This window comes from Betta splendens, chromosome 21 (genome assembly GCF_900634795.4).
Source record: "Betta splendens chromosome 21, fBetSpl5.4, whole genome shotgun sequence".
NCBI lineage: Eukaryota > Metazoa > Chordata > Actinopteri > Anabantiformes > Osphronemidae > Betta > Betta splendens.
Window position 1 is genome coordinate 16,839,087 of NC_040899.1, and position 27,880 is coordinate 16,866,966.

General features: G+C 39.5%; 2 protein-coding genes across 3 annotated transcripts in view; both read left to right on the plus strand.

Moving 5' to 3' along the window:
* Positions 1–243: 243 nt before the first annotated feature.
* Positions 244–7,734, plus strand: arglu1a (arginine and glutamate rich 1a). The gene is made up of 4 exons (XM_029137701.3): positions 244–756; positions 3,523–3,748; positions 5,957–6,040; positions 6,303–7,734. Exons 1-4 carry the CDS (start codon positions 425–427, stop codon positions 6,465–6,467), a joined length of 807 nt encoding a protein of 268 aa, XP_028993534.1. The 5' UTR covers positions 244–424; the 3' UTR covers positions 6,468–7,734.
* A 2,639-nt stretch (positions 7,735–10,373) lies between these two features.
* The window catches only part of efnb2a (ephrin-B2a), a 30,494-nt gene continuing 12,987 nt past the window's right edge, over positions 10,374–27,880 (plus strand). Inside the window, exons 1-3 of one of the 2 annotated variants that reach the window (XM_029137698.3) lie at positions 10,374–11,223; positions 18,895–19,178; positions 27,450–27,551. In XM_029137698.3, coding sequence (XP_028993531.1) covers positions 11,111–11,223; positions 18,895–19,178; positions 27,450–27,551 — 499 coding nt within the window. In that variant the 5' untranslated portion in view covers positions 10,374–11,110. The remainder of the gene's footprint in view (positions 11,224–18,894; positions 19,179–27,449; positions 27,552–27,880) is intronic. The other variant, XM_029137699.3, reaches the window with a different exon arrangement.

Consider the following 27,880-nt stretch of genomic DNA (forward strand, 5'->3'; position numbering starts at 1 on the left):
ATGAAAGCAGCAAGTGTTTGTAAAACTCACACATTTAGTAAACTTAAAAATTGTTTTGGTGACTGGAGGCGAGGCGAGAGGTTTTAATGCACTGATCCAGTATGTACTCTTAATCACCACCTTAGGGTGGATGGAGTATGAAAGGTGGCGGTAACTCACCTTTAAGGATGCCAACCGGCGTAAAACACTGCAGAAGAGGAAGAACTATTGAAACCTGCGGTGGCTGATGGGAAAATCAACCGCCATCTTTCTTTCTGGAGCCATAGCAGTTTTGATCATTTATTTATCCTGAATAAAGCTGAAGTAACTATACTTTGGGTATTGTACACGACAAGAGAAGAACAATAACAGAGACTGCAGATTTGCCAAATTCCTGATATAAGACGACAGTTGCCTCATCGCTCGACTTGTGGAGGTTATCAACATGGGCCGCTCTCGGAGCCGCAGCTCATCACGGTCCAAACACTCCAAAAGTAGTAAGCACAGTAAGAAACGAAGCCGATCTCGGTCGCGATCAAGGGACAGGGAGAGATCCAAGAAGCGGTCTAAGTCCCGGGAAGCGAAAAGGAACCGACGCCGAGAATCTCGTTCCCGTTCGCGATCCATAACAGCCTCTGCACGCAGAGACAGAGCAGCCTCGCCACCGGAGCGCATCGACATCTTCGGCAGGACACTGAGCAAGAGAAATACTCTGGACGAGAAGCAGAGGAAAGAGGAGGAAGAGAGAAAAGCAGAAATGGAAAGACAGAGGAAGATGTGAGTATATTTGTTATTTTAGGTTATGTGAAAAGTTACATGCTAATCTAAATGCTATGCTAGTTCTCGTCAGGCCATTTAGGTTACGTTAGCTTATTGTACCAGCAAGCTAATGCTGTCGCGATAGCGACCCCAAAAGCATGCTAATGTCACCTAGGCTGTAAAAGGACTCTGGTATACGTAACGTTGTTCTTCAGAGACCTGCTAATTCTTTCTGCTGAATTAAACTCTTAATTATAATGTAAATTACTCACAATTAAACGAGTTCACTTGCTCTGTTTAGGGTTCCTAAGGGTGCTTGAAATCCTTGAAAATGCTTGAATTTTAATTGTGTTTTCGTGGTCCTAAAAGTTCTTGAATTTAAGATGAAGTAAATAAAATGCTTGAAATTTTAACTATACTTATTTCACAACATGCAACTATCTGACTCAATAGTTTGGCTTTTAGAAGAACGAATTAAATTATTATTATTTTTTTTATTTTCATTTTCAGGATTGTACAAACTTGGCAATAAAACTGATTCTGATTCTAAACAAGCTAAGTGTCAAAAATGCAATTCCGTTGCTTGTAAATATTCAGAGCAGCCTATGCTTGCTACCACAGTCACAAGACAGGAAAGTAGTAAACACATTTCATTTTTAGTGGTAAGGTTCACTGATGAATCTCTCATAAAAATTTATAAATTTGTGAAATACAGATAATAAGGTTCATGTAGCTCTAGATATACCACACATGTGAGGTTATATTATTTCCAACTTGGGTGAGATATAGTGTGCTTCTCAAGTTCTTTCTTTTAAAAGTCCTACATGTCATCTGGGACATTCATTAACTGGCTTTTAATTTTGAGCAGCCAATTGTCAATCAACATTTGGCCAGTCAAAAGACGCCTGTCCATTATTATGCATAACATACAAATTAGCATTAGTTAGTTAAACAGGAAAGACCTTGCTGTGCTATATAAAAACTGTAGAATAATTGTGTGAAGGAGTTGTTGATGTTTAATGATCTGTTGTATAAACAATCAGTTTACATAACTTCAGTTAATCTCTACTTAGATGTAAACAATGAATAAAACATGCACTCACCATTGAGAAACATCTTCCTCCATCTAAATGTTTTTTGCACCAATATCCGAATTCCAATGCATCACGCTATTTCACTGCTGGACGTCTTATAGAACAGGTCTGTCAGTAATCATAATAATTGTCAGTGGAAAAGAAAAATTTGATTATTAAATAATTTACTGTCACATTTTATCCCAAATCTGATCTGTGCTACTCATGATGTATCAGTGCAGATGGCCATGGTATGAATAAAACGGCAAGTAGTTAACAGAAGACAAAAACACACACAACTGCACTAAATTTTTTTTTTTTAAATCTTAGACCTTGCAGCAACTGAAAGAAAACTAATTGTAATTGTCACAGCACAGAGAACAGAATAAACAAACTTATAGGAAAGTTTGGGACAAGCCTGGTTTATAATATGGTGGCACTCCTACATTAATGATACCGGCCATAGATGTGTATGTACTGTAGTGAGTATCCAATAACTGTATAAAGCTAAAGAAGCATTCACATTTTCACAAGTGCACCCTCCGTTGAAACTAAAACAAGACATTTTTGAGTAGAGAGATATTCAGATATCATTCACTTAGGCCTAAAAAATGATCTGACTGTTGTGTCTTGGGAAAACATGCATTCTGGTGACCCTCGAGACCTATTCTGTCACTTTATGTGGCTGTCCACCATTAATATTTTTATTACCTGTTGTACAATGGCTAAAGCCAATTAATTTAGGAAGTATGGAACAATTAAGAAATAATAGCACTCATTTGTATGTTCTATAAGAAAACTTGACTCGAAATATTGTGAGTCTGCAAGAAGCCTCACTGTCTAGGAGTGCAATTCTTCCTCACTGCTGTTAAAGATCTTCTTTTAACAGACACCATCTACTGCCGATAGAATGTAATGGAAGAAAAAAGTGAATATCTGGCATAAGTTTAATCAAATCGTTCAGGAGCTGGCAGCTTCTGGCTCTTGGACAAGGATGCTGCAATTGTACAGGAGAGGTTGGAAGACACCTGACCTCCAGATAAGGTCTTTCAGCTCTAATGTCGCGTTGGAGCTTGCCTGGGTAACGCTGCAAGTAGCTGATGACAGTGACTGACATTGATAGCTGCTTTTTGCTGAGTAGCTGGTCTTTCCCTGGAACTCCACTTGCCTGACTATTGTTAACACAAAAACCATCATAAAATATTCTTTGTGCAGTTCAAATATATGATTAAATTTACCACTCTGGTTTGCAATTGCTTCATCTGAACATGGCAACACACTGAAAATAATTTTTGCTAGCATAACACAGGAACATTTAGTCTTCTGTAAAAACAAAGCATTTCCTATTCATTTTTGAGTAAAAAAAATCACAACTTTATTAATGTGAGATTGTGAGAACTTTATTAATGTGAGATTGTCATTGAACAATTTGGGCTGTGTGCTTCTGTTGGTAACTAACAACGGTAAGTGACTATAATAAGGATTCTTTTTTAATTAAACTGGCTAGCTGCGCTATTGAAATTACTCAATCATCAAATAATTGAAATATAATTTGAAGAAATGCAATAAATAAATATTGTATAAATAAGGCAGTGCTTCATAGTTTTTGGGAATGACATTAACAGTTAATGCCAAATGTGTTGCTTTTTTTTTGTTGTACTTACATTTCTTACCTCTTGTGTTCATTTCTTTTTCCTGCTCTGTGCTGCAGCCGGCAGCAGGAGATCGAGGAGAAGCTGATAGAGGAGGAGACCGCACGACGAGTGGAGGAGTTGGTGGCGAAGCGAGTGGAGGAGGAGCTAGAGAAGAGGAAGGATGAGATTGAGCGTGAGGTGCTGCGACGTGTTGAGGAAGCCAAGCGAATCATGGAGCGACAGCTGCTGGAGGAACTGGAGCGACAGCGACAGGCTGAGTTGGCAGCACAGAAGGCCAGAGAGGTAACGCTCTGTCGTTTGGAACGCAGCCCCTTCATTCCCCTCTGTACCAACAAATCCTTTACCTCCCTGTCCCAGTCTCCATTCCAGTCACCTGATATGACTGGTTACTTTCTACGGGACATAAGGGGACAGTAGATGTCAAGGGAGCCCCTCCTACTTTTTTACTATTAATGTAACTTAGCCATGGTACAACTTCCATTGCACAAACGGTAAATGTGTAACGGGACAATAACCTATTTATGTATCATTTTTCAGTACTTGACCTTGTTATAAGGAGGGTGCAACCAAAGAATTGTACTTTTGAAGTACTGCTTAACATTCCAACGGGTATTCCCATACAACAGCTAAACTGTAGCACATGATAGCATATGTGAATATGGCCAGTGGTGAGATGGAAGCATTTTAGCATGGCAAGGTTACAAAAAAGGACTGACTTCCTTTCATCCTCATTTCCCCGTTACTGTTTTATGTTCATATTTGTTAGTGTCTCTAATGTCTTTTAATAAAGAGTTCCTTTTACTTTAAGTAGCTGTTTACATCTACTCACTTTATTTTATTAAATCCCCGTTCTTGATAGCTTGAGAGTTTGACTCAATTCAGACCAGCCCTTTTCCCCCACCTTTCCAGTTATAATAAACAAAATGGGCTTTGTTTACACTACATGAATAGTGCATTGTATTGCAAGGGAAAGCTAAAGCTTGGTGACCCTGAGTTGCACAGTGTCTGTCATGCCATTTTGAATTCACTGTCGTAGAAACCATTAGCAAGACTGTTTGTTAACCCAAAGGTCAGGGTCCAGTTGGACCCTGAGGGTCCAGCCTCTAGTTGTGCATAATGTGATTTAAAAAGGGAATGCTAGAGTGGTGATTTTTTTTTTGTCCTTTAATTTTTTTTATTTCTATGCACAAGTGCTAATCACACGTTGTCCTGCACAGGTTTTTATTTACCAGCCTTTAACTTGTCTTTAACAATGCTTGTCCTGGGAATCTTCTGTTAGACGCCATCTGCTTTGGGATACATAATGATGGACCACTACATTTCCTGTGTCCTGCACAAAGGTTAACTATCTCTGGTGTCACCTTTTATCTTTTTATAATATATACAGCATTTTCTCTCAAGAAAAGAAAAGGACGAATGTACTATTTCTTGTACTCATGACTTCGCCTATATGGCTGCTGCTAAGTTTCAACATTGTTATTTGTCAATACATTTGTGTTGTTTTTATTTTGGAAACACAACTCACAACCTTCTTAACTAGCGCTTGATCCTTGCTGGTCTGCAGCCTTTCAGCTCACGTCGCCACTCGTGTCCTGTCCTGTAAGTGTACCGTGGTGCGGGTCCTCCTTGGAAAGCACACACACACACACACACACACACGCACACACACACACGTCTGCCATTTGCTGTCACCTTGGTGGGGACTGAGCCATTGTGAAGACAAAAACCCCACACACTCAAAAAAAACAGAGAGCTATGGCTGCACACACAGGCTAAGCAGTACAGAGATCAGAGTTATTTATACCTCCGGTGCTGTTTCACCATACCTATCCAGCCAGCCACCTACCCAAAGAGCCGTTCTGTTTCAGCAGGGGCCACACAGCCTGGACGAGACAGTAAATATTCAACCATTTAATGCTTTCACCAGTTGTGTAGGTTCACAGGCAAGGAAATGCATAAGGTGCAGTGGTGAGCCAAAACTATTCCCTCTTTTATTTGTATCTTATGATTTGTATCTTATAATGATGTTAAAAGACACCTTTTGTATTTTCTTCTAGATTGTATTGTCTTTCCTATTTTAATCTGTTTTCTCTTATGAGTGTGATGAATGACCCCCCCTTTTTTTTGTATTTTAAAAAATCTCTAACAATACTGCAGTGAGTGATCTAGGCGTGGCTTAGCTTTGAATTTTCCTAGCAGGGTGTTTACTACAGTAGCGGGAGGGATGAAAATCTAGTGGGTTCATATTTTCTGCCCACGGTTCTTTATGGATGCACCTCTATGTATCTTTCAAACAATTGACTGCAAAGAACTTTAGTGTGGTCAGCAAGAGGCTGAAGAAACTCTGTGGAGGAATGCGTTAGCTGTATGTGTGTGTTTGTTGGGGGCAAGTGTGTGCGACAGCGACACAATTAGATCGCAAGTGTGTGTATGTATGGACTTAAAGGTAACCTATTCATGCGCTAACATTGCACCGTGTCACCTTTGTAGGAGGAAGAAAAATCTAAACGGGAGGAGCTGGAAAAAATTCTGGAGGAGAATAACCGCAAGATCGCAGAGGCTCAGGCCAAACTGGTATGCCCTGTTCCAACATCAGACAGGCTGCTGTTTGCCTGTTTGGTTTCACCCTTCTGTCCTTTCATAACCTTCATTTTAAATTTTTGATCACATATTCAAAATGGATGTAGAGTTGAACCCACGTATTTCTGTTACGTATTTAGTTGTATGTTTAGTAAACTTCTTTATACACACAAAGAAGAAAATACTTTATTGGGCTTTTGGAGGATATTATCCACGCCCCACTTTGTGCTGATTTCTCTTTTGTGTTGTGTGACAGGCTGAGGAGCAATTACGTATTGTGGAAGAGCAGAGAAAGATTCATGAGGAGCGCATGAAGCTGGAGCAGGACCGTCAAAGGCAGCAGAAGGAGGAGCAGAAAATCATCCTGGGCAAGGGCAAGTCTAGGCCCAAGCTTTCCTTCTCGCTCAAAGCCACGGAATGAGACTGCTGTCCACACCCTTATTCATTGTCACATTCATCCCCATTCAACTCTTCCTCGTCATAACTCCCATTCCTCCTCCTCCTGCGGGACACTCGCTTCATTTTGGAAGTGCTGATGAAAAACTGGAGTTAGTTGACTCACTACCCCCCCCCCATCTGAAGCATGTCACTGGTTTTTGTTTGTTTGTTTGAGATGACTCCTCTCCCTCAAAGGATTTGACTGCTCCCTCCAGTCTCCTCTCAACCCTACAGATGGCTCAATGTGCTTGTTTTTGTTTTTATTTTGGTTTTTAGGGTTTTTGAACTTTTCATGTAAAGTGCTATATAACATGTTCACCTTTCCCCACCCTATAAAGTCTTAAGTGGAACAGAAAGCAACTTTCAATTTATTAGATATCTTAACAGTCAGCAACCTACAAAGGAAAATCAATCCCTATTATAGAAGCGTGTGAGTGTGTGGCTTTGTCTAACTGATCTTACTATAAATGCCCATGTGCAGCCTTGAAGTTGGGGCACTCTTTTCCTGGTATATACTCTATTTAAATATGACTGGTCTGATGCACAGCTCAGCCAGGATAAAGCACAATTACCTTTAAGTCCAGCTGATGAGTCAGATCTTTCACTCCACATTTCATCATTTAAACAGCACCTGTTTTTCTGACAAAAATGTGTTTTTGTTTTTTTTAGTAGCACTTTTTCTTTCTGAGGAAACATAGGGTTTGCGGCCAATGTGAAGTACGTGAATTCCAGGTGAACCTAACCTCCTCTCCAAAGCTGCTCATGAATGAATCATCAAACCTTTAACAGAATGTATTGTCTTAGAAGGGAATGGGGGTGACCCCTGGGTAATGGAGGAGAGAGAGAACATTTCTTGTATGGTGTAATTTTATTAGCCATTTTGTGAAGCCCAGCCCCCATCTCCTTTACAAGCTAATATGTCATGAAACTGATCCACAGTTACCTTATTTTTTTAAAACATAAAGGTACTCATCGGGATAATAGTTAATTACATGAGAATGGGATAATTCAGGCCATGTTGTCGAACTTGGCAAACTTGCATAACTTGATTAAGTCATGATTTGTAGTGGATATGGACAAATGCAGGTAAGGTGACTGAGTGATCGAGTGAGTGATCGAGTGAGTGATAGAGTGAGTGATCGATCCTGGTTTAGGTTTGCTCCTAATGTCATGTGGATTGGAAATTGTCATAACACCCTTTCCCCATTTCCCAAAGGACTGAAGACTTCAATAAATCCATTGAATGCCTACATTGCTGTGTCTAACTCTTCTTTCACCTCATGTCGTCTGCATTTGAGTTTAGAGTTGTTGGGTATGCTGAGTTCAAACTGCAGTCCTGTGAGACTCTTGTTTGAGTTGCTGAGAAATTAATGTTAGTGGTGTTATTTCTACATGCTTGGTTTCGGCCATAGGGAGCATGCCATGGCAAGGTTCATAATGGCATCTAATTTATGTACTAACAGTCTTACAACTGGCAGGTTTCTAGCATGGAGGCTGACACACAGAGATCATTTCAAACTTCCATGTTTCTGTTTTCTGGATTATCGGATAAAAGCTGGTGACCAATCTAATTCATTAGAATCTACACTCCTAAATAATGATGCACATGAAGACATGAAGAACTATTTAGGAGCAATGAGTCAAATTAGTCTGTTTTGCATTTTCTCAATTATTTAACAGCTAGCTCACAATAAACCTGATTCCAGTGTAAAATCTCAGACACTGGCTTCCATCCATGTTGTCAACAACCAAGAAATATCACTTGAAAAAATGAAGCTTTAGAGCAGCGTGTAACTTTTACTGCATCCCCAAGTATCCTTCAGTAGCCTACCAATAGTCAACTCCAGTCACATCGGAGTTAAAACAATGACCGACATTAGTCGGCGAGTATGTCGCCGGCTTTGGAGACCTTTACCATAAAGCACATTGAAACAAACAAGGTTGTTGCAAAATAAAGTTATTCTTTTGTATTTGTAAAAGCAGAGAAATAAATTCAATACTTATTCCTCAAAGGTTTTATAATAACATTAATACTAATTAAAGCTACATAAGTACATAGCCTATACATTTACTGAAATCTGCTAAGCTTAACTACATGCTACTGCTAGATGCTTAATTTCATAGCCTGTTCTGATTTACTGATTTATTTGTTGTATTAAGTTACAATGACTTTATTTTACTTTACAATTAGCTTCTTTACAACAGCTTTGACAAAATGACACTTTATCAAGCAAGGAAAAGCAGGTCTGCGAGAGCTGCTTTGTGCATATGCTCTCCACTGTGGTCCTCAAATTTTCTATTGGAACTAGATGGTCTGAGGGTTTGTGTGCAACTGAATTTGAAATATAAGGACGACGCGGAGAGCAATTTGAATTTGAATTAATATTCTATTACCATAGACACTCCATAATTTGGATTAATCTGTATTAATTCTGATGTATTATCTTAGTTCCATTTTCAAGTTTCCGATAGAAATACTCAGCATTTGCATATGGTCTGCAGCAAGTGAAAAACACAAAATTTGGACAAGAGGCTCGTGTAGAGACCTGCACATTTTCTTCCATTAATCTAATAAACCAACAGGAGTTTATTTGACGCAGTCTTTGAATTAAATTTTTCGTTCGTCAACACCCCTGCAATAAACATCCAGTGTGTTTTGATCCTGAGTTGATTCCAAGTGTTTATACTAGTAAAAAGAAAGTGTCATCGTCAATTATCAGAACAGTGTTAAATTTTACACCTACGGTGCAAGAAGGAGCGCAACGCAGGCCATTCCTCCCCACTGCAGTCAGGCTATACAATACATCACTGCAGTGATACAAAATGTATATTGCAAATGTGTAACCATACCACAAGCTTCTAGTCACCACCATTTCATTATTGTTTTTGATGCCGTGAATACGTGAATATTTTTTTCTTTTGATTTTTTGCTTGATGAATTAAATTTGTATTACTGTCTTACTGTTTAAAAGTAACTTATTATTATTATTATTATTATTATTTAAATGTTACTGAATATACAAGCATTACTTAATACAAGTATGTACAAGTATTACTGTTGCACAATTGTTTTTTTGTTGTTGTTTGCCTTCTCTTTTTTCCTGTTGCTGCACACAAAAATCTCCCTATTGTTGGATCAATAAAGTTATATCCTATCCTGTCTTAAATCAACCGGGTTATCAGCTAAGCAAATAGCTGTACGCTCTTATCAGACTCAAAGAGCAGAAAACCAAGGCAAATAATGTATCAAATGGTAGGATTAGTTAATATTGATTTATAATGTTATTATAAATTTGGCTTTCTGTTTGCGAATAATATGCTACATGATATTTTAACATTACGTTTGAAAATATATATGGTATGAATGAATTTAAATGTCATTCTATTGTGTCAATTTTTCAAAGCTGTCCAAAAATACATTTTTCACTAGTGGGCGCTGTTGTCTTTCGAAAAATCCTGCACTGCACTAAAGCGCTGACTAGAATAGAAGCTTAGTGGTTCCATACAGTGTTTTAATCATAGTCCTCTAACCACGAAGGAAGAGGACGTTGTTGAGTGAAGGGCACTTTTAAATGTGTATCGATTAAATGTGTATATTTTACTTCGTGCCATTAAACTTCTGTCCAGCACAATATTGTAATTGGCTTCTAACTAGTTATAATTCAAACTTTCAATTACTGTATACATCACTGTAAAGTACTGTCCATCCAGGTTATATTCTGATCCATCCAGTCTTTCTGTGAACACACATTGTCATTTTTTCCCTGCATTGCCCACCGTCGGTCACCCTCCTTCGACTGACTGCCGAGCTCTCAGCGCCGAGGGACCAATCAGCAGTGGCAAAGGGCGGGATCTGCGCAAATAAGCTCCACCAAATATTCCCGGTCGAGCTTCTTGCAGTTACTTTCCAGTCGGGTTTCGGAGTAGACGCTGTGGCTCCACCCGTGTGGCTGTCTGCGGGCGTTTGGGGACTGATTTGCAGGATTCGTCTGCAGCACTTGTTTCGGGGACCTCTAGCATGAGAACTTTCATTCCAGCTCATTTGATTTCTTTCATTCTCATGTTTGATTATTTTATTTATTTTGATAATTTAATCTCGCTTTTTCGCCTTTCTCATTTTTCTGCTACAGCCACCCACAGTTTGTTGCTCTATACCACCAGCACCAACGGCTGAAAGGAGAATATCGCTTCATTTCACCACTAAGCATCACTACCATTTTCTCTCCTGCTGCTCTTGCTTGCTGGATTTCTGCTTGCGCTTCTGGACTAAAATGCAGAGGGATTTACATTTGTACTGATCCATTCTTCATTTGGTCTTCAGCGGACAACACCACTTCTTCTCTGTAAGGGATGTATTACAAGGGATTGAAGTGTGTGCTCTAATCAGAGGAGATCTGTCTGCTGAACTACTGCCGCGCGCCTTGGGCTTTTGATCTTTCATCTGGAGATGCTCTGATCGGGTTTTGTCCCTGCGCATCACCACTGGATCAGGATATAAGGCGAACACATTGTGGTCAGCCATTTGCGGAGCTCTGATCCTTGGGTTGGTTTTTCCTTTTGTGGACATACACATTTGGTTGTTTTGACGCGGATTGGTTCGAACGTCGTCAGGCTCGCGGGGTAACAATGGGGGACTCGATGCGGAGATATTATTTTGGAGTTTTGCTTATTGCCTTCAAAGTGGACGTGTGCCGGGCCTTAATCCTGGAGTCCATCTACTGGAACACAACAAATACCAAGTAAGTGCGAACCCATAGACTATACGCTTTTCCGTGTGGAAAGGCTTTCGCTTCAAACTCCATTCACAACTGTAACACTGGCCTTTCTCTTTCGCTCGTACGTTACATTTAGTATACATCACACAATAATAGCTCTTCAGTCTTCAGCTCTTCAGTACACCAAAAGAGAACAAAATGACAGACTGTGTTTATATGTCAGAACATCATGCATTTCGTGTGGAAAGTCCATTTCATTATAAATAAATACGGCTAAGCTTGACAACGTATATGAGGAGCTTTTCGGAGAACATAAAGCATTGTTAAAAGACTGACACTGAATGATACGTATCCTAACTGCACACAAATTAGATATTCATCTATGTACGTATGACCGAGATAGTAGCACTAATTCATTGTTTGATTTTTTGAGTTACCGGTTGCGTTCTGTCGCAGTTGCAGGATATGTACGGGCGGCGTACAGCGAGGCTCGCTCGACCGCGCGTTTCGGTGCTATTCAGTAGCACGCAGTATAAAACAGCTCAGGAATATGTCTGAATCATTTGTTATTTCTTCATTATATGGGCATTCTTTGTTGCGTTTATGTCAGAGTACATCTACTCCTCCATATCTGTTTATGGTTAATTACATTTGAAGGTAATATGTCGTTTAACATTCGAGGCCAATAATAACGTATTATAAATTGTGTTTTGACTGGTTTTAAAAAGCTTTTGAATCCGATTATCTGCTGCGCATACGAACAGAAATGTGATGTTAATTTTATATTTTTTTATTCCCCATAATGAAGATAAAGTGAATGAGACTAAAAAATAATTTGAGATGTGCGTTAAAACACTAGATGGCCTCCTGATACTCTGGTATTAAACAATTAACTGAATAACGTGGAGATATTTGTATATATAAAATATATATATATATATATATACATATATATATATATATATATATATATATATATATATATATATATATATATATATATATATATATATATATTTGGAAATACAATCGGTGAGAAGACACTAGCAGAGCAATTGTGAGAGCTGGGCGAAATACGTGGACTTCCAGACATTGACTGGACTTTTTGCTGAACTGTCTTTGTAACAGGGCTGTTGCTTTCCTTGGGTGATCACCATATGCAGGCCTCAACTCATCTTTCTCATTTTGCCACCTCTCTAAGGCCATCTACTATTATCCTGTGGATATTTGTACATGCTATGCAAAAATACTCTTAAATTGCCTATTTTCTCCAACCCTGGACCTAGAGAGTGCAAGGGTGGAGAGGGGCTGTGTCCCAACTTGCTCGACAATTCATATTTAGGTTCTGGCAAAAGACGAAAGCCTTCTTTCCATTTTCTTCATGGACTCCGTTCCTTCCTAAACCACTATACAATCTTTACTACATGTTTCAGTAACAGGTATCTGTAGTGTCTGTACCTACTGGTAAGTAAGTACCTGCTTTGTTTCTAGTGTATTTTGCCGAGAGGGCTAACTGAGATGTACCCAGTACAGAGCCCTGATTTTTACAGAGATTCAGTGTTGTTTGAGCTTTGACACACGGCTCAATGTATATCAAATTGTGGCTCTTACAAAACATAGTTTCAGCAGGTCAGACTGGTGCCAGTGGAGTTACGGACATTAAACAATATAGATGTAACCTAGTTAGACCTAGTTAGCATTTATTTTTTTATTTTATTTATGGTAAAACGTGGTATTTGAGTTGCTTCGGATTTCCTTTGTTTACAACATTAGATCCTACCTGCCCTTCTTGACAGAGGAAAAAGTTTAAGTGTGACATGGTTGGGGAGAGATATACACATGAGGGTGAAGAGTACGGCGTTACATTCTTGCCGCGTTGTTTAATTAAAAGAAGAATACCAGACCTCAAGGAGCTCGTATCCCGCTTCTTACCCGCAGCCAGAAGAGACAGATAGTAATACCAACAGCCACAAATAAGGGTTACATAGACAATACATATTTTAGAATTTCATTAAATATAAACATTACGCAGTAGTGTATAAGGCTCAAGCTCTTTTTATTTTGTGTTTTTTTTTTTAATAAATTTCTCATACAACCAGAAGATGAACAACAAACCACTTTTTGAAAAAATTAACAAAAAGAAAGACATGAAAAAAAACATAAACAACAAAACATTATGTGCATGGGGTGGGGCCCAGGGTGTCATTATTGTGTCCCACACACATGGTAGATACTCCTTTTGGCAGAACAACTCTTTTTTAAATGATTTTTGAATCTAGAACAGAGAGATGGAGTTAATAGTTAGCTGAGAAATAAAGATGTACATTCGTGTTTGTATTCTGATAAAAGCAGTTCCTGTAAAATAAACAGGGTTTTTGTAGGTTGTCCTAATTTCTGTGCATCATCTGTTCCTCCTCTGTAACAGACCGCACCCCTCCAAAGTGAGAATATATTTATTCAGGAGCAGGGGAGGGAGAGAATATTCCTCCGTGGGACTAACTGTTGTGTCAGTTAAAACTGTGGTGTTTGCACTTTTCTGTCCTCATCCATGATCCTTCAACGAAAGAGAGTGAAAACTTACCTTTCCTAGTAATCAATTTTGTAGTTGGGAAGAAAAAACAAAAGAGGGCCCCACTATACTTTGTTTATATAAAAAGGTGCGCTGTCTCTTCCACTGCAGTTCATCGACAGATTACTTAGGGCTTTTGTTGTGGGGTACCCCATGGCTTGTTTTGTGAAACCGTGTTTGCATAGAGGTACAGGTCCATCATGAATGACTGACAAGGGGGAAGAATGTACTTCAATAGTCCTAATATCCCTATTCCTCTTTCTTCCAATACCTTACAGCGCCTCATATTCATTTTAGTTCCATTCTCTGCTTTTTGTTTTTGAAACAGAGTGAGGATTTCAATGATGAGATGCCATTTTGTATAATTACTGCCCAACATTGCCTGATTAGGATTGTGTAATAAAATAATGCACCAAGACATGAAATGGAAAGGGAGAGAATAAAGCATACGCTTTAAGGCGCCAGAGGGTGAAGAGGGTAATTATGTCTAGACCTGCTCAGACCTCATAGGCTTGGATTAGTGGATGAAAGGTGGGGCCAAAGGCACAGAGCATATACAGCTAGAGGGAGGACGAAAGGGAGGATACGATGACATGCAGAAATCTCTGTTCACCTCAGCCCATCGAGGGTAAAAGCTGTGGCGGTGTTGCGGGTGGATTAACCCTTACTGTGCTCCAGCACAGGCCTGAATCTATAATGAATCCTGGCCTTGCAGCTGGCATTCAAACAGTTCCTCTTCATCTGATTCCCCTCCCTCCAGTCACATTGTTTTCTCATAAATACAGGGCCATAGGGAAAGAAGGATAGGAAGGGGAGGAGGGGGGGATATGGGCAGAGAGTAGTCACTGTAGCTCTGTTGTGTCAAACATAAAAACAGACAGAAATCCAGCAATCCAGTGGTTTTAGTAGACAGTGAGGGAAAAAATGAAGGGGGGCAGAAGTTGTTGTTGTTATTTTTATTGGCAACAGATGCAATGCAAAGCTACTCCTCCTCCTTGTCTTTTTTCCTTTTTTCTACCCAAACATTTCACACGCACACACTCAGTAACAAGTACAAAAGTACAGAGACTCTAAAAAACAACGAAAGTCACCAAGCTTTTGACCTATCAATGTGCCAGGACAAAGGGTTTGTCACCTAATATCAGTTCTATTAAGTTTGAAAAGTTATGTCAACATAAATAGTAAGCTCTGTTTTTGACGAAAAAACAGTTCTAGCTCAACCTTTAGCTCTTTTCACTCTGTATTGTGCTTCACTATGAGACAATAAGAAGCAAGCAGGTGTGTTGATGATGACTAAAGAGCCATCACAGACTGAAGCCTTTGCTGTAAAACTTTATGTGAGACAAGCTAAGTGGGCTTTTTGTTAGCTGAAAATTTGCTGTTGTCTGATTTTGCTGTTTCTTTATGAAAACCTACTTTGAATTAAATTAGCTTTTTATTTTCTTGTCTAGCTGTCAGGAACACATAGATTGTGAGAAAAGGTTAGTTTAAGCACCCATGGTTGCTTTTGCTTTCTTACCGAATGGCCTGACAGTATGGTGATTAGAGATGCGAAAAAATTAGGCCCAGCTGATGGAGGTGACAGCTTTAGCACTTAGTGTGCGTGTGAGATTGTGTTTGGGCAGAGGTACATGGTAAGGAGAGAAGGAGGAAGACTGCTTCTAAATGCCATTTTATGTTTTTCTAGAATACAGAGAATTTAATTGAATATCTGTCTTACTCAGGCTCTCCTGTTGATTTTAAATTCATTAGGGAGACACTTTTTGACAAGCATTGCCCTCAGCATGGGGAAGGACAAATGATGCTTGACACAACATAAAACTCGGGAAAACACGCAAATGCAAAATGTGCTCAAAATGATGATGATAATTTTATTATTTAGTTTTTTTTTTCTTGGTCATAGTTCATTTTCTAAAATAATCTTACCAGTTGTTTTGCCTAACAAACTTTAGACATCTTAATATGTCTAAACTAAGAGAACCAAAGGCAGCACATGTCACTCTTGAGAAGCGAACATTTGCTTGATAAATGGCATCATGTAATATTCATGCCCCTTTAGATGTTTAACAGCATGTCATTCTGCATTCTTCTCTATTCGACTATTGTTTCCGTTGTTATTCATGTGGTTTTAATGCTTATTCAATGAGCCTTTTGTAATGAAGAACTTTCTGCTTCGTATTCGCGGGAACATTTATTGTGGTAGTGGGGGTCTTAACTTAAAAAGTGGGTGTGGGGTTGCACAAGAGTTTAGGAGGAGGGTTAGAAAACATAAGGGTGAAGGGCCAAGTGTGCCGTCAAGAAAAATGGAGAGGGGATGGTGAATTTATGGTAGCTAGAAGCATTCAGAATCATGATATGGCAAGGAATACATGAATCCACCCCCACCATTAACCATTAGTACAAGTGTATCTATACTATCATGAGGCCAGGTATCTGCCATCTGACAAACAGAAGAAACAGAGCGGGAGGGAGGTGCAAAGAAAACCCAAGAGTGTTGATAAAGTTTTTGTCTGTTTCCTACTTAATCTGTCTTTTTGTGTCAATACCATAAACTGTATGTGTTCTAAATACTTTTGGCAGCTTATATTTAAACTACATTTACACAGATTATTCTTTGTATGTTTTCAAAGAATTCTTTTAGTACATAGCACTGTAAAGCAAATTGTTAAAAGCGCTAGCTGAGGACGAGAGGCAGGGTACACTGCATGGCCAGTCCATTGCAGGGCCACACACACTCACACTCACACCTATGCGCAACGTAGAGGAGCCAATCAACCTAAATGCGTGTCTTTAGACTGTGGGAGGAAGCCAGAGTACCTGAAGAGAACCTACGCAGACAGGGGAGAACATGCAACCTCAACACAGAAAGGCACTCCGGCCGACCTTGGAATGGAACCCAGGCCCTTCTCCCAGGCGACAGTGCTACCTACTATAGTTTACTAGACTTCTCTATTGCACCCCCCCATAAAGAAGTATGTATGTATATCAAGTTTAGAAGAACGTTAAAGCTGTTTTACAATAAACAAAATACGTAAATGAACAGAAACACATAAACTGACAATTCTGCACTTTTGCCTTTTTTTCTTATATACATAAAATAAAAAATTATATTAATAAATTAGGTTTAGAATAAGGGCGGCACGGTGGTGCTGGGTGCCTTTCTGTGTGGAGTTTGCATGTTCTCCCTGTGTTCGCGTGAGTTCTTCTTGGCTTCTCCGCCTTCTTCCCACGGTCCAGAAACATGTATTAGTGTGTCTGTGTGAATGGTTGTCTCTCTTTGTGTGTTGCCCTGCGATGGACTGGCAACCTGTCCAGGGTGTATCCTGCCTCTCGTCCATAGATAGCTAGGATAGGCTCCAGTAACCCTGCGACCCCGCATGGGACTCAGCAGTAGAAAATGGATCGATGTTTTAATTTTATACGGCCAAGGCAATCTGTTTACTTGATGATAAAGCACTTGGCTTGGCTCTAACTTTAAGCACAAAGAAGACACTCACAACATTTTGATATAATCATATATATAATATATACCTTTATTCTTTTATTTACTAATAATAATTATAATACCACATTATTTATATATATATATATATATATATATATATATATATATATATATATATATATATATATATATATATATATATATATATATACATACATACATACATACATACACACACATATGTACATATGTATGAGAGCTTCTAATGTATGGCTCTATAGTATTTGTGTAGAATACTATATATAGTATAGTATTTGTGTAGAAGTGACTTTCCTGGGGCTTTTTTAAGGACCTTTCCTCTCTGTTGCTTTGTGCTCTTCTCTTGTATATGCATGCAAGCACACACGCCCCCCCCACACACACACACAGATTGGTCTGTGTCCTTCACTGGACACTGTTGAGTGTTTTTCCAGAGGGCGGGGGTCCTCTGCCACCCGTCAGTGTGTGTCATATTACCGGTAGTCAGGAAACACACACAATACAATAAGTCATGGCTCTGCTCTTTTGAGAATTTACAAGACTTGCTTTTAAAATGATCTAGTCCTTCTACCTGGAAAAGCTGGGCCTGCCAGTTTAAATGTGTTAGCCTTGTTTATATCCAGGGTTAAAAGGAACTTATACAATTGGAAATAAGTAAAATAAGTATCATTTGCTTTTTCAATAAGCATTTCAATAAGAATTCACAACTTTTCTATAGCATATCATGTATAAGTTGTTACATTTGTGGACATTTTTTAGCATTTTCCGACATTTCGGAGTAATTGGTTAGTAAATTACATAAAATGTAATTGCCATTACACAATACAAAGAGGCACTGGTGTTCACAGTAGAGTATTTTAACACAAAGGTAGGCAGTTAATGTTTTTCAGTTAAGGGTACATACAGTAGTGAAATTAATGTGTCTATGTAACTTGAAAAATAATATGGATTAATTTTCAATCAATCAACTAATCAGTCTATGGTTTTAGCTCTGGCCTGGTAGAAATCTATTAGCAATCACTAGTCATACAGGCAAATATTTCCAACTAGACATTTTCATCATTTTATTAGTAAGTATTTGCAGAGTATTCTTGTGTGCTTGCTTATTCACAGCATGCCATAAAATGGCTTCTGGGCATCCGTGGTAAGCAGTTTGAATTGTATTCAGGCATGGGGAAAAGTCGTTTAGCAGATAAATATACGGTTACACCTCAAGTTCCACCTCCAACTGTGCATATGTGTGTGGAAGCTTATGCAATAACTGGAATGTTTCAGGGTGTCTTAGTACTGGTAACTAAATGGCAATGTTATTTTACTTTTGGGAATGATTTAGGGAAATTTAGAAATACTCCCAAATAAGACCCTCCTGGCTCCTCAGCTCTGTTATGTGTCAGTGGTGCTGTTATTGTTAATGCAGTGGTGCTGGGAATTTGCTTCATCAATCTGGGCTTTTTACTGGTTTTTAATTTTCCTTCATCATCTAAAATTTATGGACACAATCCAATACCATAAGAATTAGGCAGACTTTTTAAAGATATGGACATAATGACAAACACTGGGCAATTACAATACACAATGTATAATGAATCACTTATCAGTTTTTTCCAGCTAATAAAAATTCTCCCTTCTTGTCTCTTTTCAGATTTGTGCCAAGCCAAGGTGTGGTATTATACCCCCAGATCGGGGATAAGTTAGACATTGTGTGTCCTCGCGTGGATGGCGGAGTGAGTGAGGGCGTGGAGTATTACAAGGTGTACATGGTGTCCAGGGAGCAGCTAGAGAGCTGCACCATTACCAAGGCCGACACACCACTCCTTAACTGTGTCAAGCCTGACCAGGATGTCAAATTCACCCTCAAGTTTCAGGAGTTTAGTCCCAACCTGTGGGGTCTAGAGTTCTTCAGAGGCAAAGACTACTACATCATTTGTGAGTACTTGGCTCTTCTCTACCTGAAGGGTTGATAATTTAGGCGTAGTTTTTTATGTCAGCATAGACAAAACAGCTATTTTATTTAAAGTCAGTCAAGCTTTATTTCAACATGCTAACTTTATTTTTTATCATTATTCTTTTTAAACTTAAAAAAAAAAAATTAATTTTCTGTAAATGAAGCTGAGGTTAATGGGCTGCTTTTAGCAATATTCAACATTGATATTTTAAAAACAGAAAATGTATGCAAACTTTTGCTTGAAACCTTTAGCTGAGAGCCATTTGAGCTCTTCATGTGTACTCGTCAGAATAATTTTAAAGTGATTTACTTTGCACTCTTGTTTTGCGTATATATCACTCCTCCACTAATTGTCTGACGTATGGACTGTATACTGGTAAGACGTTCTGATGCAGGTTTAGCAATGACCCCCTAGTTTGAAACATTGGAGGTAGACCGAACCATCTGTGTGGTGCTGATGAGGAGGGGGGTGGTATAGGGTCCATCTGTGAGGCTCTGTCACAGCCATCTGTGAGCTGTCACAGTAGGGAGGGCCATATTTTTGTGTGACTACAAGAAATGGGTAAACAAAAGAGAATGGAGAGAAGAAAAGAGGGGAGAACAGAAAAACAATTTTCGCTAGAAATTTATGCATTATGCAAATCAGACATGCAAAGTAAAAAATAAATTTAGGCTAAGTGCTTGCAGCAGTCAACTTCACAACTCTTAAATGTCCCGAACATGTAGTGTTCTAAGATGCAGCTGTTTGAAAAATGTATCTCCTGTAACTCTGTATCAAGGGTAGATTGCCTGACACTAATAGCTGCAGGATATTTGCATGTCAGGGCATGTCTTACTGTACTAGAATCTTAACAGATAAGTGTGTAGTCTTTGGTAGATTTTATTTTAGAAAAAACAGCAGGTTATATTATAGCCAGCACTTCAGCCATTGTGGCTTTTAATGGCATACAACTTGTACAGTACAGTGTATGCATAATGTACAAATGTTTATTGAAGAACAGAGATTTGTTTGTGTGCATGTGTGCTCGATATCTACAAGCTACAGGATATGCAGACATGTTGACCGCTCACACTTATATCCTGACTCCCTATAATCCAAATGCTGGAGTTAATTATTAGAGAGTTAATGCTGGTGTTTGCTTACTCCTGCTTTTACCAGCATTTTACCATCACCGAATGCATTGTGGTGAAGTGAAATTCTATTAGAGCATGGATGTTACAGTGTGTGAAACCACTCTAGGTACACACAGCGATGCATTTGGTATAGACATGTGACAAATATGTTAGAGCTAATGCTGTGAGCAGCGTTTTTGTACAACATATAGAACTACAGTCCTCACATTTAGTACTCATGTATTTTGTTACCAGGGCCCGAGTAGACTTCTCCTTGTTTCTTCTCTGCTTGTCATCAGCATGTCTAGTTGACAAGTTGGAAGAAAATAAGGTGGAGGGAAAGTTCAGTTTGGAACTCTCAAAACAAGGGTTGGAAAATCCAATTTTGCAAATTTTTGCAAATTCTCTCTCACTGCTGTTCCCTGCCATTCCCCCAAAAAATGTTAATGTGTATCTAAATAAGAAAAGGGCTCGGCATTGGAGTTGTGCCATGTTGTACTATTAACTGCCTTCTCTTTGCCAGCTCTGACCTTGCTACTGCAAAATTCAACAGCCCGCTGCAATTGCACTGTGATGCAGTGTTGTTTCCAATTTTTTTTTAAACTTGGACCTTTTCTCTGTGTGTGTGTGGCTCTGGCTTGCGTTGTTTACTGCAAGGAATATTAGTTCTTTTGAAGTGAGTACTTGATACGTGATTAATTAACCAGCATTTAATCCTTAATTTCTTTTTACAATTGTCAAGGTCACTATGTCAAAATAACATGCCTGAGAATCAAACAACTGGATTACCCCTTTTGTTGGCTCTTATGTCAAGGATAAACCTTGATAAGATGACAACTATAAAACCAGATCAAGTCACCAAAGCTTTTAATTTAAGGTGAAATTATTACTCATTGGCGTATCTGTATGTACAGCTTTTCAAGTGGTCTTGTTTTGGTTGCATGTGCAGATTGTTTTTTGTATCAATTTCTGTCATTATGCTTTCATATATTGTCATATATTGTCTCTATGTATGTGCACATGTATGTGTGTTCTCAATTCCTTTAAATTGGTCACATACAGTGTTAAAAGCAGATAAATTTGATGGCATATAATTGCTTGATTTCATTTGCAACTTCACGACCTGCAGTAGAAAAGCTAGTTCATGAACTAAAGAGGGAAAGAGACAGACAAAAAAGTTTAGAGTCAAGAAGCAGTAACAGGGAAGGAAGGACCATGATGGACCAGGGTAAGGGGAGAATGGCCACTTACATACTTACTGTTACTTACAAAATTCCTTTTCCCATTTAAATGGTGCTTCCATATTTCAGTTACATCCAGTACAGCTAAATTCATAGTATTACATTGGTTGTGGCACTGTTATTACACTATAATAATGGGTGGCAGCATTAACAAGCAGTAGGCACTCCTAATACATCTCTGAATGGAAAATAGCCTGAAACCACCTTTAATGTTTTTACAATTAATTTTCTTAAAATGGATAAGTAGACAAAAGGAATGATTCTCAAGCTTTTGTGTTTAAATGTTTTGAAGAGAGTGGAGATGTTATACAGGATTGGTAATTAGGAAGAACTTTAGGGTCACAAGAGCCAGTAAATGACAAGTTCTTTCACAAGTGAAGTGCAGTATCAAGTCAAGGCACAAAGGAATTAGGCACCATGGTGGTGGCTTCATGCTCATGACAAACAGAAAGTTTGAAAGGTAAACATCTTTTAATTCTTATTTCCCATACAAATGTGAGTGAGTCTATACGTGCGTGTGTGCACCCTTTTTGAACATTCAACATGTCACTTTTGTCTTAAAGTGACATGTTGCCACAACCACTGAGTCATTTTCCTGATCGCCTTCTACCCGTGGTCTGTGTGTGTGTGTGTGTGTGTGTGTGTGTGTGTGTGTGTGTGTGTGTGTGTGTGTGTGTGTGTGTGTGTGTGTGTGTGTGTGTGTGTGTGTGTGTGTGTGTGTGTGTGTCACAGACAAATAAATTGCTGTTTTCAATCTCAAAACCCCATGTTCACCACATTGCCATATTAAAAGCAGCTAGAAAACATGTATTTACAGGCAATACAATGAATGGTTAGAATAGTTTTTCTTGTCCTGTCTCTGTATGCGTTTTTACTAAAGGTAAAAAAAAACAACCTTTTCCGACTATTCCCTACTTCTTTCCCCTCCCTGTCTACAGCTCTGTCTGGGTACTGTTCTGCCAGTGGTGTATTGGGCTAGTTCTCCCCAACATTAGGGATTATGGTCAACTGTAGCCAAGTTAGTGTCTTATCCAGTCCAGGCTAGAATCATTTGGGTGGTTGAAGGGCTAAGACATTCAGCCAGCCTTAATTGATTTGACAATTAAATTCTCCTAAATCAAGACTTGAGTCAGACTACAACCATACAAAAGAACAAGTAGTAATTGTAAAATGACTACAATGAAATTTGTAATTATTAAAGTCAGAAAACTGTTGCAGCCTACCTTTAAAATTATATATTCACACATGAGTAGACACTTGTTTTAATTAAAGTAGGAAGAGAATTCACACCATTGACGAGTCACTGCCTTTTACACTGTCAGACTTACACTAAAAAAAAGTGGAGTAAAATTTACTTCTAAAAACCTATGTAACAATTTCCACGCAGAAACGTAAATATCAGGGTAATGTTTAAAAACACTAGTTTAATTGCACCTGGTAGTTTTTATTCAAGTACTCAAGTAAACTTTACTTTTTTGGTTATTGATCCAAAGAAATAACTAGATCTTACTCACTTCTCCTGCATCAAGACTTACTATGATGTACATTTATGTAAGTTATAAAAAAGTAAAAAGTATTTACTAAATTATACTTATTCTACCTTAATAGTTTTTTTTTATTTAGTATGCATTTGCAACAATACCTTCTTGTATTTACTTTATATTATGTTGTGAAATGGCCCCGGCTGTTTGGTTTAGGGATTAGTGCATTCTGCTGCTGACACACATTGCAGGTCCAATCTCAGGGAAGGAACAGTGTAAGGAACATGTATGTATGTATGCTAGGGTTGCAACACCTGCCCTCCTGGAATTAAAGGTGTGTGGGCTCCCAAAATGCTAGGATTCTTTCCTCTGCTCATTGGATGGGCGTAGTGGCCGAGCTCCTCACATCACCCTGGCTTTCACAAGTGGCGTTGTTCATGCACCAACGTCTTCCTCACCCTTTGGGTGAACAATGTTAAGCTACAGCTTTACTAACCTTGTAGTGGGACACTTAACACCTGAGCTGATAAACAGGCTAGGTTCTAAACCCAACTGTAAGTATTACTGATACTTATCACTACCAATATCAATAATGTGTGAATATGGAAATTGTGGTGTTGTATGTCATGACTATTATTAGGTAGTATGGGATATGTATAGCAATGCATATGTGTATGTATATGATATGTATATGTTTGTATGAGTATGTGCACATACTTACTATTATTGGTATTATTGGTAATGGTTTTAATCTCCAAGGTAAACCACAGTACAACAGTTGTTTAGTTATGAATGTGTTAGCCTAAGGTACATCCCTGCTTATTTATTTTGCACCGGTTGTTTACTTAACAGATTTGCTTGGTTTCAGCAGCTGGTTGCACAGTCCAGGGGCTTAGACCCACCTCAAGCAGCTGAGGCTGTCAGAACAGGCAAGGTGTACTGTAGTACCCAAAAGCGCAGTGCCAGGCAGATGACGAAGTTTTAATAAAAACAGGGTGGTCAGACAGGCAGTAGTCGGTACACAAGCTAGCAACATTGACAGTACAGGCAGGGATAAAGCAATCTGTGGTCAGGCCATCCAACAAAAGTCCAAAAAGCCAAGGCAAGGCAGAGTCAAAAACAAGAACCGGATATGGTACACGGGCAAGACTTACTAGACACGAACGCTGGTGAGTAGGCTTAACAATCTGGCACTGAATGTGGGATGACATACAGCTTAAGAACACAGACTGATTACAGAGTGGATGCAGCGCGGAGAGATCGTATGACCGGTTCTAGAGCTAAACAGAACTAGGGTAAACAGGAAAATGAACCGGAAGTGCCAAAAATAAAATGACACAACCCCCTGTCTAGGGCGGATTCCAGACAGCCCAGGGACTTCAAGGAAGCCCGGTAAAATAGAGGCCCAGCGCCTCTTCCTCCCACTTGCATCAGTTTCTTCGCTAGGGACTGCCTGTCCACCTCCGGCAGTTAGGAGGAGCACATGACCAAGCCTTTACCCGGGACGCCGGTTCCTGGCGACACATCCAGACTTCCTGGTGGAAAGGCACTTATGAGAGCTCAGAACCTCTTCACGCTGCTCACAAGCGCTGTTCCACAACCTCCAGGCCACTCTGATTTCCAAAGCAAAAAGTTCATCAAGGCCCGCCTCTCTCCCTCAGGCTACTTCCTGAAAAATACACTTCAGAGCCAGTGAAACCCTATCAAAAGAAGACATGCACCGTTCTGCCACTCGGCTCTTATGGACAGATGCGACATGGCGTATGCCACCTTGAACCGCTCAGTGGTAATTGGGTAATGTTGCTCAAAATGGATCTAACGCTCAGTAATAAAGGTTCAGGAATCACCTGACTCTCTAGAGAACGGGATCGGGGAGCCCAGTTGAGCATGGGGGACAGTACCATCAGTACTGGTGCCGCAGACAGTGTGACAGAGGAAACAGCCGCTGCCGGCATCCCTGGCGTGAGCTGGCACTGAGTTTGGGATGACATGAAGCTTAAGTACACAGACTGATTACAGAGTGGGTGCAGCTGGAGTGATCATGTGATCGGGTGTAAAGCTAAACAGAACTAAGGTAAACAGGAAATGAACCGGAAGTGCCAAAAATAAGACAGGAAGCTAGACTTCATGACAGAGGCTCGTGGGAAAAATTATTCCTGTGTTCTTAACGTTATAGTTAAAGATAGGAGTTGAGTAGTGTCATAAGTTTGGTGAAATTGAACTAATGAAATGTTTGTGTGTTCATAATGTTTTCTGTGTTGTTTTGTAAGCTGCACCATGAGGGAGAAGAGTATGCGTGTAACTGACCGTTTTTTTGTAAAAATAGAAAAATTAATTAATCATTACTCAAATATAACTTACATGAATGTACATGATAGAAAGTATTGCTCCAAATGCATTGCTGCAAGTATTGCTGCAAATGCATTTAGGAGTGAGTAACATTTTATAACCAATAAAGTAAAGTTTACTTGAGTACTCGAATGAAAACTATGTGCTATCAAGTACAGTGTATTTAAAAAGTAGATTTTACTCGACATTTTTTTCAGTGCACTATATCCCTACCTGTCCCAATAGAAGACTAGTCAAAATGCTATGTCCTTCACCTAAAGTACTTTACATGTGTAGTAGTGGTTAGCTACTAACTGAAAAGTCAAGTCAAAACATCCTTCTCAACGGTAGCACTGCAATATGTGATGTAACAGTTAACATGCTTGTTTTTGGACCACACAATGATGAAAATGAGGGGTTTCTCTGGAATAACAGCAGGAGGCCTCACTCACATGAAACGAACAGCTGAGAGAATTATGTCTTGTGTGACTTTTATTTTATTCTAAGAAAAAGTGCAAAATAGTTATTGTAAGCAGATGAGTTACAAAGTGCTTTTTAGGTCTCCAAGAAAACACTACAGGCCCATAGGAGAAGGGGTTGCCGGCAGAGAATGGGTGAAACAGAGGGAGGGCGTTAACATTCTCTTTGTGTCCGCTTTCATCACAGTCTTATTGGAGCAATAGATTTTACACCAATCTCTACACTGGCAGCAGGAGAAAAACAAGTGATGGGGAAGGAGTAGGACACAGTGAAGACCTGTGCATAGCTTAATCTCTCAGGGCTAAATGAGAAGGTACAGGAAGGTGGAGAGAGTGCAAATTAAAGTGAGTGAAAGAGGTACTGTCCCTAAAGAGGAGAAAACTGTAGATGATGGGGTACTTTTCTAAAGAATAGAAAGAGAGACATTAGATAAGAAGCCATGGAGGAAGGGTGGTGGTGGTCTTGGTCTTGTAAATGCGGGCCACTGTGCGCTGGTAGGAAGCCAAGCCGTTAAGCCCTGGCAGCTTGTTAGCTTCTGTGTTACTGACCTAATAGACCAAATGCCTTGCCAGGTCCCCCCCTCCCTCCTCACCCGCTACTGTCACACTAAAAACTGGACTTGCATTGCTGCCCAAGAGCCTCCAGAGGCAGAAGCAGTGCAGCAACAAATAGGGTTTATTGCATTCAGCTGTCCTTTAAGCACAGTATTTAGAAGCGCACTTCTGGCTTCTCATATGTTTTATAGATACTTGTTTCTTATTTCTATACCTCTAATGTAGAAGTGTGCCTCTGTCATCTCTTTGTGTCTCTATCAACCTATTTAATTGTCGGTTGTCATTGATTTAGGGTCAAAGCATCCATCCATCCATCTTCTACCACTTAGTGCCATGGGGGATTACGGGCGAAAGGCAGGGTACACCCTGGACAGGTCACCAGTCCATCGCAGGGCAACACACAGACAGACAGCCATTCACACACACACTCACACCTACGGGCAATTCGGAGTGACCAATCAAGCTAATGCAAGTTTTTGGAGGAAGCCGGAGAACACGGAGAGACCCCACGCAAACACAGGGAGAACATGCAAACTCCACACAGAAAGGCACCCAGTCCACCCCGGGAATCGAACCCAGGCCCTTCTCCCAGTCAACGTGCTACCCACTGCACCACTATGCTGCATGGGGCTAAACATATTATTTATTTTATAAAACTTCAATTACTAGCTACCACTTTCTGATGGAATGGACACGAGTGTCCCGTGGCATGTTAAGATCGGACTTGGTCATTGTAGACAGAGTTATGCCTCTTCCCTCTCATCAGATTACATGGTTAATCAGCATAGTTAGAGATATCATTGTCACAATTACTCAATTGACTTTGGGGTTGTCAAATATTCAACATCAGGTGATGAATCTGATTTTTTTAAAGTGGGTATGAGTTATATCCTGCTTCTGCAGAGGCTTTGCAGTGCCTTTGTTGGTGTTTTTTAAAACTGGCAAATTTCAAAGATAGGCTTAAGGCATTTACAGTTTCCCCAGTAAATATTTATAGCATATGCTCACTATGACAGCTTTTTCTTACGCTGTTCTTTCTCCTTTCTCTGTTGTAGCTACATCAAATGGCACCATGGAAGGCATTGACAACCAGGAGGGGGGTGTGTGCAAGACCAAGTCTATGAAGATAATCATGAAAGTGGGACAAAGTGAGTATTGTGAGTATGATTTGCCATAATACACCAAGGCAGTCATGATGCAGCACTCATACAGTGCGCAGTGTGTGTTGCCGAAAAAAATGCTCTAGTGAGATCATAGAAGGTTACGTAGCATACAGCTTTATTGTTTCTATTACAGTGCTAATGCTCTAATGCAACCAAAGTCAAACGTATCAGCACAGTTAGTCTACAGCTTGTGTCAAAGTTATGAGTACAGGAAGAAAAATACAAAGAGGTGCATCATTACAATGCACAAGTCAAACATAAACTTAATTGTATCTTAGCCCTAAAATCACACTGTGTCCTTTAAAATGCCCTTTGTGAGGACC

Coding starts and splice junctions, on each gene's coding strand:
- arglu1a (XM_029137701.3), top strand. CDS start 425: ATGGGCCGCTCTCGGAGCCGCAGCTCATCACGGTCCAAACACTCCAAA. Junction 3,749..5,956: donor CAGCACAGAAGGCCAGAGAG/GTAACGCTCTGT, acceptor TCACCTTTGTAG/GAGGAAGAAAAATCTAAACG. Junction 6,041..6,302: donor CAGAGGCTCAGGCCAAACTG/GTATGCCCTGTT, acceptor GTTGTGTGACAG/GCTGAGGAGCAATTACGTAT.